General features: G+C 45.9%; 1 protein-coding gene across 1 annotated transcript in view; it reads left to right on the top strand.

Annotated features, from left to right (window-relative positions):
* The window catches only part of PRKN (parkin RBR E3 ubiquitin protein ligase), an 833405-nt gene that overhangs the window by 127134 nt on the left and 689867 nt on the right, over positions 1 to 16404 (top strand). Inside the window, exon 3 of the mRNA XM_015591869.1 lies at positions 5166 to 5403. Within this exon, the coding sequence (XP_015447355.1) occupies positions 5166 to 5403 (238 nt within the window). The remainder of the gene's footprint in view (positions 1 to 5165; positions 5404 to 16404) is intronic.

Here is a 16404-nt window from a genome sequence, read left to right as displayed (position 1 = left end):
CCCCGCGTCCCCCCCCGTCTGCCCCGCGTCCCCCTCGTCTGCCCCGTGTCCCTTCTGTCGGCTCCAGCCGCGACCCCATCCTCCGCGCAGCCACCCCGCAGAGCCCGGGGGAGTCAGAGGGCAGTATGGGGGAGGCCTCAGCCAGGTCCCCGTCCTTAAGGCCCGGGTGACTGGAGCCTGTCCTGACTTCTCTGTGGCTCGTCTTTGGTCAAGAAGAATCGGACGTTACAAGAGCGACGGTAAGACGCCGAAGGAACGCGGTGGGGCCAGGCTCGCGTCTCCGCGCCTCACCCGCGACTCCCTTGTGGGCGGCGACAGCGCCTCCCCCAGGGGACCGTGGGGATACTAAACAACTGATCGAGTCGAAAGACCTTGTGACACCTCCCGAGGATAGTTAGAGCTCAAAAGCAGTACGCGTTTATTTTACTTTCATGGCTAATGTAATTGTTGCTGCCCTAGCACATGAAAGCTGTTCGTACATCTCATTATTAACCATTTTAGAAGTTATCTAGTTAGCCCTTCTTTAAGTATGGTGGTTTTGTTTGTTCCTCTGTTTGTTTTCGTTAGACTAACATTACTTACTTTTACAAGGTCTAAAACCGTAAGAGTATTTCTGAGTATTCGCAGGTTTTTTAAATTTTGCTTATTTTCAGTGTTCCAACTGGATTAGAAGACTCTCGAATATTTGAATCCAAATGACATATCACCAAAGGGACTCCTTTTTGGAAAAAGAAAAACACATACATTTCTTGTATATTAGTCAGCTGGGCGAGAGCTGGTCGTTGGTTGGCAAATAACTTGCGTCAAAATTTTATCGAAACTGTGGGATCTCCAGATCAAAGGTCCGGGGGAGGGAGAACCCCAGAGCCGCCCTCTCCTTCCCCAGCGGAATGACAGCTCCGCTTGACAGCAGAAGACCAAGCCCAGTGCGATGAACGCCTACTTGTTTTGTCCACAGTAAACAACTTACGTCACCACCTTACGTGTTGAGTTAGTTATTATAGCAAAAAAGAAAAAAAAAAAGCGAAATGTGTTGTTTCCTCTTTGCCAGGCAATACTCTAGTTATTGAAGAAGCAAAGACAAGACATTGTTTTTACCCTGAGGAAGTTTAAAGCCACGTTGGAGAGCTCTGCCATCTGCCCGCCACTGTGAGACCTCCCCAAAGCTGAGGAGTTATGTGTATACTGTGAGACTAAATATTATTTGGGGCTTTGGAATGGTTAGACAGCTAAACTGGATCCAGCGTGTTGTCCATGGCATGTGTTAATCCATGTGGCTTTGAACTGAACTAGCGTGATGATTCAGTTGTGCCATCTGGCGAAGGGACTGCTCCCAAGATCGTTTTCTTTGAGAATCAAAGAATTAAACAGTTAATGGTCTCAGAACAATGGATGGAGACTGAGAAATATGTTCTGTAAATATCACCATAACTACTGAAATCTGGTTGGGATTTTTCTGTGCCCTTTGCTGTTCTTCTCTGAGCATTAGGAAAATCTGGATTTGGAAGGAAAACTCAGTGTTTGGATTTCTTCCATATTTGTCAATTAGCAGCCCTTGAGAATTTGCGCACATTCTTCATGTGTTTCATGCCATCTGAGCATATAAGGATTTTTTAAAACCGTTTTTAGTTCATAGAAAGCTCGGATGTTAACAGAATGATCATCGCATCTCTATAGCTTCTATTCACTCCACCTTCTTTGCACATTTTCCAATAAGGCTGTGTAAGCGGAGCGGCCACATAGGCTTCTCAGGCTTTATTGGTGTACGAGATAAGGGACGAAACTCCCAAATTGCGGCTGCGACACTGGCAGCACTGGATTGAGTCATCGCGGTGGGTCGGGACCTGCACTCTGCGTAGTTCCTTAGCTCTTCAGAGCACTCTTTAACGTGGGTAATATTATCGCCCATGACAAATGAAGAAACTTAGGGAAGCTTAGGGAAGAAAAGTAATTTGCCAGAAATCGCAGAGCTGATCAATCGCACCTCTTTGGCTTTAGAGTCCATGTTCTTTCTTCCACGTCTTCCTGCTCCCCGTGGAGCACTTTGGGTGGGAGCTTATGACTGTTTCTGTTTGCTCATTCATGTATTCTTCCCTGCCCCCAAGTCATTCACCTTTTCAATTTATAGACATATTTTCTATATCTCTCAGGTCCCAAGCTCTGTGTGAGGTGAGGCGTTTGCTAAATAAAAACAGAAATACGATCCATCACCACTCTCAAGAATTTCTGAATGAAGTTGGAAGACCAGACCCTGCACACACATGCCCCGGACTGGCCACAGCAGGAAGGAGAGTGTGGAGGGAGGGGGTCGGTGGCTGGGACGCAGATGACAGAAGGCGTTGCTTTCACCTGGCAGGATCTCAGGAAGCCCTTAAGCCCTGAACCCAGAGAGATTTTATCGGACTGAATTCTTGAGCCCCCTTGAAGAGAACGCAATATGGATAAAAACCACGGGGTGTGTTAGGGCGCCAGTTCTCAACTGTTGCTCAGGGAGGATGTTGGAACGCTGGCGCCCCCACACGCCTGCCCTTGAGCATGCTCAGATCTCGGTGCCACTTTGGATGGCTCAGGCCGAAGGCTATGGATGGGTCCCAGATGCCGGCTGAATGCTGTCGTGACCGTGAATGAGGGTAGACGGCCTCGGTGCAACTGGAATGGAAACGAGAATGTCGTCGCCTATTACCGCTTCACGAACAGCCACAGAATCTGAGGCACAGGTCGACGAGCATCTCTTTTCCACGCGTCTTCCAGTCAGCTGGGCATCTGCGGCTCGGCGCACGCAGTGGGCGCAGCTGCACGTGGCGCCTCGGGCTCGGGCGCAGGTCTGTGCCACCTGTGCGGTCCCTTCCGGTCAGCTGGGCATCTGCGGCTCGGCCCACACAGTGGGCGCAGCTGCACGTGGCGCCTCGGGCTAGGGCGCAGGTCTGTGCCACCTGTGCGATCTTGGAGGGGCAGAGGGCAGCCAGGGCGCTCCTTCGATGGCCTGGGCGGGGTGCGGATGCATTTTAAGGTTCTGCTAATAAAACCAAGGTCAGGAGGAGGGGAGATGAGAGTGACCATTTCTGAAGAATCGTCTAGTCTTCCACACGTACAGTGAAGGAGAGGTAAAGAAGATAAAAAGCCGAAGACGGTTGATCTAGAAAGAAACGTCTAAGCGGACTTGACGACGGTTGTGAGCTGTCAGATCCATTCAGCAAGTGATACGGGGACGCTTTGGGAAGGTCGTGCAGCAGGTGCCACAGGCTCCTGCACACAGGGCGTTGTGGGGAGTGACGGGAGGTGAGGCAGTGAGTCCGAGGCTGTCGTAATGACGGGGCCCGGAAACGGCGAGGTGACAGCTGGGACGGAAAGGAGCCGAAGGTGCGCGGTGCATTTTGGAGTCGGGAATAGTCGCCCTTGGCGCCTCCCTGGATGTGACCGTAAGGAGGAGTCCCAGGGGGTGATTCTGTTGAAGCTCTTGGAACACAGGTGGATCATCAGTTTTGGGAGGGAGGAGAGGGCTTGGCACCTGGACGACGTGGGGGATGGGTGCTCTGACGGAAATAAAGAGGTCAGGAAGGAGCAGATCGGGGTTGGGGGCGGGAGTTGCCCGACTCGCCACTGACCGCTGCTGAGTCAGAGCTGTCCTGGGGAGGATGTGGAGCTCTGAGGACAGGTGGCAGGGAGAGCAAGCTTGTCGACGTGACGGAGGTCCAAGACATGCGTGGAGAAGAGGGCTTGTGCAGGAGGGACTGTCTGTGACCCAACTGCTGCTGGCCAGCTGTGAGCCAGCAGCCGATCCAGGACGAAGTCGCTTCCCGTATTCCCTCTGAGCGACCCCTCCCCTCTGGCCCAGGCCTGCCGGTTTCCCAGGCTAGCACGGGGTCACGTCCCAGTCCCCCATCCATCTTGCCCTGTGCTATATAATCTTTCAGCACCTGTCACTCTGCCTGGAGATGATCTGTGTCTTCTCACAGCCCAAGACAAGCCTCCTATGTAACTTGCCTCAATGCACTCTTGATGTCAAGCTGGAGCCGTCAGCCTCATTGTCCCTTCTCTCGGGCCTCAGGAAAGTTTCTCTACTGGTGGGAATGGTACTTAGGACCAGGGGCTGTCCCGGGGACCTGAGTGGAGGAGGCCGACACCAGGCAGTGCCTGTCAGTGATGGGCACCATCTCCAAAGTTTGAGAGAGGGGGCACGGAAGCCCTGGGTGGGGCGGGAGGGCAGGAGTCACTAGTTATAAAATTACCATTGCGTTTCGCAGGGAGTTCTTTGAACATTCCGAAAATGAGACAGAATGGAACAGGGAGGTGGAAGACGCTGAGGTTCCTGGGTGTGTTGAGGGAGCAAGGTCCTCGATCCGTGGCAGGAGGGTGGCAGATCGATCCGTGACGGTTTCCATCAGTCATACTCTGAAACCAGGGTTTGAGTTAAGGCAGTCTAGTTTTTGTCCTAGCAAATCACCTGACTTCTAACTTTAATCCTACTAAATTTTTAAGTCTCTTGTTCATACACTTTGCCGTATAGATGCAGAACATTTTTGTAAATGTTCATATTTTTTAACCGTGAAACGGGATGAAACAGGGCATGACCCCTGGGATGGCATCCTTACATTCTTCACCTGCTTCCTCACTGGGGGCGGGGCGGGGGCAACTTTGCCAGTGACGTCCGGGGTGTATGTGGCGTCTACCGTAAACATATCTATTTTAAATTCTGGGGAAAGAAATGCCAACTCTCTGTGCTTTTTCAAAAAGAAACGAATGACGATATTTAAAGCTAATAATTCTAAGGACGTATCACTTCTGAAGTAAATCAGGCTTGAAGGAATACTGCTTTCACTGTGCTCATGTGTGCATTGCAGTACATTTCTTTGCCGGATTTCACGTCCCCTTGAATGTTACGTTAGTTTTTTGGTCGCTGTGTTCCATTTATCCGCACGTTTCGGTCCGTGTTGCTTGTGCAGTAGGCACCGGTGTAAGTGCCGCGGCCTCGCTGGCAGGGTGGTCGTGCCTCACCCGGGTCATCGCACAGGTCGCTTTGCTTTGTGTCTCACGACTGCACGCAGAGTCTGTATGTAGACAGGTTTCAGAATCTTCTGTGCGCTCCAGAACCGGGGACCATTCAACGGTACGTGGCGTTTCAATGCTTGCACCTCCTCATGTGTTTTTCTTTTGCTCACACACAGAGCTGTGACCTGGATCAGCAAAGCATCGTTCATGTCGTGATGAAGCCTGGGGGCAAAGGCCAAGAAAGGAACACAGCTGGGAACAGCCCACGGGACGCCACGGGGGCCTCGGAGAGGGAGCCCGAAAGCCTGACTCGCGTTGACTTCAGCAGCTCCGTGCTCCCGACCGACTCAGTGGGACTGGCTGTCATTCTGACTGAGGACAGAGAGGATGACGCCCCACCTGCTGGAAAGCCAGGTAATCCCAGTGCCGGTTAGTGTCCAGCAAAGCGTTTGTGTAGTAAAGTCTCCGTGGAGAAGGACTTTGCTGCGTACGTGTTTAGTTCACGATAAGTTTTAGTTCACTAGAAACATCGCTAGAAGGAACGTGCTTGGATATCAGATTTGCGGGGATACGTTTAATAAGGAAAACGAATTTTATGAGTATAGGGTTTTCGAATGAAGAACGAACATAAGGGATGGAGAAGGTGTTGGGACTATGATGACGGTTTTTTTGGGGGCGGTTTGAGATGCTAGGGTGATGGGGACATGTGGTACTTTGTGCTAGGGTCAAACATACAATTAAGGTACTTATAAATCCCTCCCAACTTTCTCTTTCTCTTTTCTTCTATTGCTTCTTAAAATATGTTTTGGCTGAGTATGTTTCCGATGATGTAGAGACATTTTAAAAAGCAGAAAGAGAACTTTAGAGTTAATGTTAGTCATTTTCAGGTTCTAAGGCAACATACTACAATACCAAGAATATAATTCCTTCCTTCGCCCTGTGCTACAGCCCATTTCAAAAGCGCTTTTCTTTGGCACCGATGGAGATCCTTTTGTTGCTTTGACAGTATTAATACGTTTCCCTGAGTTGTTTCTTTGCCAATCTAAGTAGTCAAAGGTATAACAGGATTATCTTTGACTGTGCATGACAGAAAACACAAAACAATAACAATGAATCTACAAGGTAGAAGTTTATTTCTCTCCCACATACAATCAATGTCGCTTTCACAGCGTCAGAGAGTTCTGGAACCAGCACGATGGAGGCCTAGAACAGTATGAAATGTTTTCTGCTTAATTCACCAAATAAACTTTAGTACTTGTTTTTTTAAATTAGATGAGATTGCTATAAAAAAAAAATATTTCCAGGGACAAGTGAAAAAGTACAAAAATATATTTGTCTTTAAATGGAGGAAGGAGGAAAGCCAGGACTGAAATCCGCGAGCTGCTGACCGGTGGCCTTGATGTGGTTTGGTGAGGAGGAAGGCTATCCTTCACGTGTACTGGGCACCTAGGAGACTGGAAAAAATATGTGGTAAATGCGCAAAAAGGAGATAAATCTAAACCTCCGCAGTACGAAGGTTGTCCAGAAGGAGAAATTAATATAAATATTGGCCGCAGACTGATGGCGCGTCTGCCGCCTCTAGCAGAACAGCGTACGTCAGAGCATCCCGGAAGGCATTCAGGTGGCATGGCGTCGATGCCCCCAGAGACGGACAGCCTCGCCAAAGGGCACGTGTCATCAAACGTTATAAAGCAAACAAGGGCGATTCCTCCTTGAGAGAAGGTGGGCATGCACCGTAAACGGGAAGATTGGTTTCCCCCGAACTTGAGAAAATAAAATGGCATTTTGAAACAGTGCACAACAAATACGTTTCATGTTAATTAAAGCATAATAGAAAAAAAATGCAACCTAAAACAGAAAACGTACATAATAGAAAAACGGTAGCTATCAAATAGAACATAATTTTAGCTATTGGAATTTAAAAAAAAAACAAAAAACAAAAAACAAAAAACCTCAGGGGATGGGTTAAAACAACAAATTAGGTGATTCCGAAGAGAGAATTAGTGAACCGGAAGTTCTATACGAGGCAGTGGCTCATAACGGGACACAGGTTGAAATGCGAAAAGTAATTTTAAGACACTAGGCGTTTGGAATGAGATGGCTGAACATATATCTGACAGGACAATGAGAACAAAGGAAAGACAATTTTCTAAGAGAATGGCTGAGAACTTTCCAGTATGGATACGTCCTCTGATTCAAGAGTACGTGGCCCCAAGCAAGATCAATAAAAAAGCAAGCTTTTGGTCTCAATCAGGATAAATAGAAATAAGCTCACTCCATAAAGGGACTAAAGCACCGAGGAAAAAGAAGAGATCTTAAAATCAAGTAAAGAAAAGAAATTACCTAGAATGAAACTATACTTCAGATGGCTCCTGACAGGAAAGACAAGAAAAACGGTAGTGGAGTAATATCCAACTGTGCGAAGCACCTGCTAGCTTAGAGTTCCATACCCAGCATACCTGGCAGAAATATTGCTCAAAAGGGAGGAAAATGAAGATATTTGTCCACAATTGGGAGTATTCGCACTCAATCTTGAAAGAACTATTAACGTATTTATAACAGGGAAAGATGAGTTTGAACCCAAGATGAAGACATGGGATGTAAGGGATGATGCTCAGCAAATACAAGGGTAAATATGGGTAAATATAAGTGAATATTGATGTAAAAATTAATATTGATTAGTTTGATGGGTATAAAAACAGGAAACAAAGTAGTAGATAAAATAACATTTAAGAGAAAACAGTGATCAGTTAACATGGAAATATCCCAAGGTCTCATTAATGATCAGCAAATTAGTATGAAAACAGTATCGTATGATTGTATTCTTACCCGATGGGCCAAAATTTAAAAGCTGACAATACCAAGTGTTGGTTGAGATACAGGACAATGAGTGTTCTTCTCCATGCTGGTGGGAATATCGATTGATTCAGCCACTGTAGAGAGCAATTCACAACTTCACAGTAATTAGTGAAATTCAAGATATGCATATTCCGCAACTCAGGGTACATGAGGAAACATCCGTATAGATGATCGTGACAGGACCATCCGAGTCAGTGCAAGAGGAGAAACAGAATAGCTGTCTTTAAATAGGGGAATGGATAAATAATCAGTGTTTTATTCTTATAGGTGATGATAAGTCTATGATAATTCTATAATAAAGACAAATGACCCAGATCTATCAACATTAATTAATCTCCAAAACACAGTGTTAAGTTAAAAAAAAAAAAAAGGTCGTAAATTGCAAAGGAATGTACAGTAAGATATAATTTATCTGAAATTTTAAAACAAGTCCCAAGTGAAACAATTGTATCTATTGTATATGGATAGAGTAATCATATCATATAACATTTTGTTGAAACAGAATATATTTGAGAGTTAAAGCGTACCTTAAAATATAACTAAATTATATGTATGCCTTTGAAATATTTGTTTTTCAATGCATGGATTTATGATGTTAGTAGAGCCATAAACTAATCAATATGATTTTCAAAAATAAAAATTCTAATAATAAAAAATTTATGTTCTTTAGAGCAAAGTCATATCTTTATATTCATTGTTTGAATATTAATATTAGTGGAGTCATTATTCTTTGTACATATTAGTATTTTAATAAATTTCCTAATGTGTCATAAAGTATTTATCTGAAGGTTTTAAGATTATAATCCTATGATTTCATTTTATTATAAAATTGCCTCAGTCCTCAGTTTTATAATTAATGATTTTAGAATTATTGACTCCTTAAATTGATTCTCTCTAGATCATAATACTTTTAGTTAAGAAATATTCTCTCTCTCTAGGGATAGAGATACCAGTAGACTCTGAGAAAATTCTGCTAAATGTCTAATATTCTCTTTATATTTTTAATCAAAATATGTGATTATTTCAACTGAAACACTAGATTACATAAGCTCTCATAAACGTGTACAGCATTGTAAATGACAGTACCCCCACAGCAAGGGCCTTCAGATTACTGTGCGCTTGGTGACGAGACTTCCCACACAGATCTCAGCTACGCCTGACCTCAAGTTTCTGTTTCTTGTTTACCCACTTACTGGGGCCTGTTGGCTGTGTGTATTTCGCAGGACGGGGACTGGCCAAGCACCCCTTGTTGGTGTACCGGTGGCCGGTAGGGTGCATCCTTGTGTGCTTCTCCCGCCCCCAACCCAGACTAGAAGTGAGTTCCCCTGGCTCCCTGCGTGCTGTGCCGAGGGGGACATGTTACTTCTGCCACACCTGGCAAGGACCAGGAAAGGAGAGATGAGTTATCCCGGGTCAGCTCTAGGACTTAACTCTGTGTTAGCTGAGAAGTGTAAACTACGATGGCAGGTCGCCCCTTCATCGTCAGCCCTGGAGTAATCACCTCCTGCTCAGGACTCTCGCTTACTGCTTTCTAGTTTGTGCTCCGGTTTCTTCTGCAAATACTTTATCTCATTAAGAACAGAATATTTGTCCAATTCACTCTAGTTTTCCCTGAAATCTCTTAGAATCGACAAAAAAATGCTGGAACTGATATCAAGGGTGCAGGATAGACAGTTAATATACAAGAGCCAGTTTTCTTACGTACCAGCAATGGCCAAGGGGAATTAGAGATTAAAAACACAATAGCATGTGCATTAGCTCTCCCCAAATGGAAAACTTAGATATAAACCTAGCAAAATATTTATAGGATCTGTCCGAGGAAAGCCATACAACTTAAATAAAAGAAATCAAAGAACTAAATAAATAGACATTCCATGTTCATGGGTAAGAAGACTCAATATCATCAAGATGCCAGCTTCCCAACTGATCTAAACAATTTCAATTCCAATTAAAATCAAATCCAGCTGATATCAGTCTTGTTCCTTGGTGTTTACTCAGATGAGTTCAAAACGTATGTCTACACAGTTCGTGCACACAGATGTTTTCAGCGGCCTTTTTCATAAATGCCAAAACTTGGAAGCAGACCTACATGTCCTTCAGTAGGTGAACGGATAAGCGGTGGTACATCCAGACAATAAAATACCATTCGGAGCTAAAAAGGTATAATATCAAACCGTGAGAAGACGCGGAGGAAACTTAAGTGTGTGTCACGAAGTGAAAGAAGCCCACGCGAGACGCCTGCATGCCACGTACGTCCAGCTATACGGCATTCTGAGGAAGAGAAAACGACGGAGATGAAAAAAAAAATCAACGGTCACCAGGGGTTCATCGAGAGGGCAGGGTGAGCAGTCGGAGCCTAAAGGTATTTTTAGGACAAAAAAAACTCCTATTCTTTATGATACTATAATGGCAGATACATGCCATTATACATTTGCCAAGACCCATAAAATGCACAACCCCAGGAGTGAACCCTAACACACCATAGACTTCGAGTGATACTATAATGGCAGATACATGCCATTATACATTTGCCACGACCCATAAAATGTACAACCCTAACACACCATAGACTTCGAGTGATCACAGTGTGTCAGTGCAAGCTTACTGATTGGACCGCTCCATCAGTGAATGACCTGCACTGCTCTGGCGTGGGGTGTTGACAGCGGAACAGGCTGTGTGCGTGTTGGGGAAGGGGGTCCAGGGGACCCCTGCACTTCTCGCTCAGTTTTGCTGTGAATCTAAAACTGCTATAAGAATTAAAGACTATTAAAAACGAAACAAATTTTTTTTTAAGGCTGGAGCTCTGAATACGCACTATAGATATATCAAGATTATTAGAGATTATGTTCTCATCGGCAGTTTTGTTTTTTTTTTCAGTGGTAGAACATAGTTTAAGATGAAAACTAGTCTGAGATTATAAATTAATTAACACCTGCCAAATACAAATCAGTCATGGAGGCCTACTAATGAAATAAAATGAGAAACTTCAGACTTAATTCTCATTTTATCTAAAATGACATCTCGAGTGCTTGAAAACATGTATTATACATGCTAGTGACTTTAAGCCCGAGGCTGTGAATTTCTTGGTGCACTGGACAGATTTAAGAAGCCACTCCTGTGTCAACCTTCCCGGAAATGACAACATTTTGGCAGTCAAATTAGAGTGACTTAAATTTGCTATCACTCAAATTAGTAAAAATACATTATGATTCTGCCAACAACTTAATTTTTTCTCCAACAAAAATATTCGCCTTTTCAATATTAAGTGAAAACATAGAAAATGGTACTGCACAGTGGAGGAGATTTTGCCGGCCTGACGCATTTTGGGTGGATCTGTGAGGGAGGGCACAGCGGTCCCCTGTTCCTTTCCAGGAGGTCTAAGTCACTTGCTCCTTCCTCTGTTGTGCTTTGTGTGTGCTGCCATGTAATTACTTGTCATATTTTCGCTTACCGCTCTGAAGGTGTGCTTATCAATGTCACGAAAGTCTCATCGCTTCAGACCTCCGATGGGGCTGGATACATTGTCCTACTGCTATTAAGTCTTAGTTAACAAATAACATGTAGCGCCTACGACTCCAGCTCTTGTTCGTGACGTATGGCAGGGGGACATGGTTAATAACTGCACGTGGACGATAGCGCAGGGCGACGTGCCGTGGGGCTTGCAGAGCACGGGCAGCAGTCGCCACCCCAGGAAGTCACAGCCTGGCCGGGGGGCAGTTGGAGATAACCGGGCACTCTACGCAGCGAGCGCATGTGTCAAATAAACAGTTGCCTCGTTTGCTGTTATGGCCCATCTCCTGAGCCGTTCTTTTTATGATTATTATTGTGGTAAAAAGAAACATAAAGCATAACATAACGTGAACCATCCTGACCATTCTAAGTGGGCGGTTCAGTGACGTTACGCATTCCTGTTGTGGTCCAGCCAGTTTCAAGCACTGTTCTGTATCGTGACACAGAAACTCTGTCCCCTGCTGAATGGCTCCTCATTGTCCTTCACCAGCCCCTGAGAGTCCCCGTTCCGCGTTCTGCCCCCCTGAATGTCACCGCTGCAGGCACCTCGTGTGAGTAGAATCGCGCCGTACTGGTCTTCATGTGGCCAACTTATTTCTCTTCCGCAGTGTCTTTAAGACCCATCCATGTCGTAACGTATGTCAGAGCTCGGGAGAACTTCTTACGTGTGACGCGCTGGCAGCAGATCACACGAAGGTGAATAAGAAGATCGAGACCCTCCGGCAGCTCACGGTTTAGAAGGTGTACGTGTGTGCGAATTGACAGGGAGCAAGTTCTGGAAGAGAGGAAACTCAAAGTAACGTGGGGATTTGGAGGAGGGTGAGGCCGAGGCGGGCACTCTCAGTGGGCTTCCGAAGATGACAAGCTTTTGCCCGAGGCTAGGGGGAGCTTCGGAGGAGGTGGGAAGAGGCCGGTCACACTCTGAGAGGGGACAAGCTTGTAGCTCGCAGGTCGTGACGGCCGCGCTGGACCCTGTTGTAGAAGGCTCCAAAGGCCAGAGCCTTCAATGACCGCGATAACTTCAAGTCACATCATCCTTTCTCTTCTGGCATTAAGACAGCATCTCCACATCTTGCGTTTTCTTTCTTAAATACTTGGAAAAAGAGAAGAGATATGCAGTCAAGCAGAGCTGAAGAACTTCCAGTGATTTCTTCTCCAGGTGCTGGAGGATCCAGAGATCAAACCGCAGATGCTGCCTGAGCGAGCTGTCCGGTGTGTGGGTGGCTGTGCTGGCGACGGAGCGGTGAGCTGAACTGCCGGAACGGGCGTTAGGGGGTGTGGGGGACAGACTGAGGCTGGCCTCGCACCCCCGTGCTTTATTCAGCTCTCTTTTGCACGCATGAGTCTGTTCGAAGAGCTTTGTTTTTTTGTGTTGTTGTGATTTGTTTGTTTTAAAACACGAGAGTCAAAATATGAGCTCTGGGGGAGAGTGGTGGGAAGTGACAGTGTGCTCGTCAAGTGAAGGGTGGCCCTGGCCCTGCAGAGTCAGGTCGCGCTTAGACGAGGAGGCAGCGTGGCCCCCAGACCAATGAGGCCCATCGCACCCATGCCTTCTTCACGCAAGGCTCCCCCAGCTCAGCTCGCAGTGCTGGGCACCCCGCTCCTGCAGGCCTAGCTGCCCGCAGAAGCAAAGCATTCACATCGTTTTCTCTCTGGGCCCCCGAGGGCTTTAGGAAGATGCTGGACCTGTGCCAGGACGGTCAGATTTGCACTTGACAGGAGAGTGGGAACCGAGGCGGGGTGCTCACAGCTGGCGGGGTCCGCCTCGGGAGTCGTGGGAGCAGAGCGTGTCAGCAGTGCAGGCGGGCTGCTGGGTGCCGTTTTCCTCGATTTGGCAATCAGGAAGATAAAGAAAAAAATTACAGTTCTTTTAGTAGAAATGGACTGCCTATAATAAACTCTTAAAACTTTCTACATTCGTTCCGAATAAATAAAGACTGATGGAAATTTTGTGAAACTTTTATTGGAGGTATTGTTTTGCATGAACTGTAGCGTCCAAGAAATGTACACGCGATTCAGGAGTCTTTGTTCTGCCTATGTGGTGAAACTAGGAATTAGCAAAATGTCCACTTTGTAAAAGAAATTGAAATCCTCGTGATAAGTAAAGAAGCTATCAGGACCTTCTTTTTAAAATTACTTCCTAGGTAATTTCGTGGAATCGGGCACAGCCTTCTGTACCTTCCGAATCTATTGAACTGTAATTAATTTTCCAAATGGGACCTCTGAAGCTCTGTAAAATCTTAGGAATTCTTCCTCAATCCCCAAAGTTTAAAATAAATTGACCGTCTTTGGAGCTAGAGGTGTGTGATTGCACTCTGATTCTTTGAAAGTTCTTTTCCATGCATGATAATTAAGCTAATCAGAATGTTCAGTCAGTCCGTGGGCTTGTAATTGGCTTGTTGTAAGGAGGGAACCAAATGGCCCCTCATTTGTCTAGTGCATTAGATGAAAATCCTGTGAGCCAGGAGTAATATTTTATTTCTCAAATATTTACTGCAGTACCTGGTATGCGGTTGGTACTTAATAAATGCTTGTTGTTGCTGGAAAACGCTATAGGAAAAGGTGACAGGTGTTTATCTCTAGTCATCGGGCCAATGCTCGGTACCCTGGCGTGCGGTGTGTCTGTGACACAGGTTCTAAGCTTAGCGGGGATGAGCGTGGGCTCAGGAGCCAGGCCGATGAGCCACATCCTCCTGGCTTTGCTTCCTACCAGCCCTAGAACTCTGGATGATCTGCTTTTGCTGCTCAAGGGTGGTCTGTGGACCAGCCGCATCAGCATCATTTGAAAGTTTATCAGAAATGCAGACAACCCCGTCCCTTCTCGAACCTGCTGAATCAGAAACTGCATTTTAACAAGGTCCTCAGTCAAATCATGCACATTAAAGTTTGAGAGGCACTGATTATCTTAATGTGCTCAGTCGCCATGCTTATAAGGCAGAGATAACGAAGTTACCGTCCTCACAGAGCTGATGCCAGCTACTTCGTGACTAGAGCTGAGAAGGCTGCTCTGTGAGCCGTATCTGTTACCCTTTCTCTTCCTGGTCCGATGCTGGGCCAAGGCTCTGAAATGTAAGCGCGCAGACGCAGGGCTACCTGCCTCATTTCAGGAAAAAGCAGGGTGTGAGCCGTATCTGTTACCCTTTCTCTTCCTGGTCTGATGCTGGGCCAAGGCTCAGCGCGCAGACACAGGGCTACCTGCCTCATTTCAGGAAAAAGCGGGAGCGAGGGCTCACTCCGTATTCCAGAGACTTCCTGCTCTCAACTCCACCTTCTGCACACTCTGGTTTTGGAACTGGGCCTTATTTTTCCCTTATTTGTGCATTTATTTGTGTATTTGTAAGTTTCGGTCACTTCCAGCACATACTTGGTCCAGTGCTAGGACAGCAGGTGTTCCGAGCTAATGGAGAATGACATCAGGAAGAAAACCCCTATGGCTGTTTTCTTAGAAGTTTACATTTTCATAGCCTTTCAGCCCTAAATCTTGTATGTGCCCCCCCCTATATTATATTAGGCAATGTACTTCTCCTTTTAGAGTGTTCTATCAGAAATTAGGGTTAACCTTTGGGTTTTTATGATCTACGGTCATTGGGAATCATTTGGACAGAAAGGAAGTTTTAATAAGGCAAAAAAATAAAGTTGGTTTAATTTTTTTTTTCTCTTTCCTACGAGGACTTTCTCAAAAGACCCTTTGGCCCCATCCAGTATTTTGAAAGAGCAGATTAGGTGGGGACAGATTACGGATGTGGACCGCAGGGGACCTTACCAACTGGCTGTGCCAGCGGGTGATGGATGGGAGTGGTTTGGGGAGGGATGAGTGTTGAGCTTAAAGACGCAGACTGAGCCCACGTCTCAGTGAGTGAGACGCCGGGGCGCGTGGATGCAGATCAGCGTCATCGTGTGAAGCAGCGCACTGGGAAGCGAGCGATGCTGCCCGCGTCTCTTGTTGGATGTTTACGCGAATCTCATACACGGATCTCTGCATGGGTCTCGCAGTAGCAAGGGAAAGGCATGTCCACATCTTCGTGACGCTCCGCCTTTCGAAGACAAGACGCTTTTCACCAACCTACTTACCAACAACGAAGGCAAATGTTTTCATCTAAAGCGACGGCTTGGGCACATCTGATTCGCCAGTCTGCATAGATTGCTGCTTTTTGCCATGCAGTTTCTTGATTGTCACAAAGAATGAAAGACACAGCTTCAAGAAAGATACAGCTTCTGCCTGAGCAGTTATTTATAAAAGCCGCTTGTCGTGTGGACTTCTTATGCCAGTATAATAAGTCTTTTGACGCTAAAGAGCCAGCCAGAACTCTTTGATTTCTAGCTGGTGGCTATGAAGTCACCTCTCTTTAACAAGTCTTTGAATCATTTGATAATATTCTTCGACTACATTAACTTTTTTATAGTGAAATCACTGGCATTTTGGTCTCACGTTTAGAAACTAAATATAATCTTGGGGAAAGAGACCAAGAGTCCTAGGAACTAGAAATTTCCACAGATAGTGAGGCCGCACACTTCAAAGCGACCACCTAGGATTTCCTTTCATAAAAATGAGAAAGATGACACCTATTACTAAATGTCCTGCTTTACCCATGCTGCCCTTGCAGCTGCCACATTTAGGGGGCATCCGTTTGTTCTGGTAAAGTAGAGCCATAGCTTTAATTCCTTGGGTCAGTCCATTCTCCTCAATAAGTAACACTACATCGCAACAAAATACAGCCCATTTTCAGCGATAGGAGATGCCCGTCATTTAGGGCTATCGCGTGACTGGTCATTTCTGCCACTTGCTACTGAGTACGAGGAAACGTGTTGTTATGACCTTTTGATACCACCACCCATCTTTCATTAACACAGCAATCCAGTATTTTCCAGACCTGTTATTTTTCCAGCTTTTTAAAAAATTGCTATTTCCATAGTTATCCTTTTCTTTTGAACTCCATGGTAAATAATTTTTTTTCTTGTTTGTGTGAAGGAAGAAACAAGTTTGCTCTTTTAACATAATGGGCTTTCGGTATAGAGGAGGGCCATGAACAGCAGGGGCTCACCCGG

This window comes from Pteropus alecto, unplaced genomic scaffold, assembly GCF_000325575.1.
Source record: "Pteropus alecto unplaced genomic scaffold, ASM32557v1 scaffold195, whole genome shotgun sequence".
Taxonomy (NCBI): Eukaryota; Metazoa; Chordata; class Mammalia; order Chiroptera; family Pteropodidae; genus Pteropus; species Pteropus alecto.
Note: the sequence above shows the minus strand (reverse complement) of the source record. Positions and strands in the feature narration are given on the sequence as shown.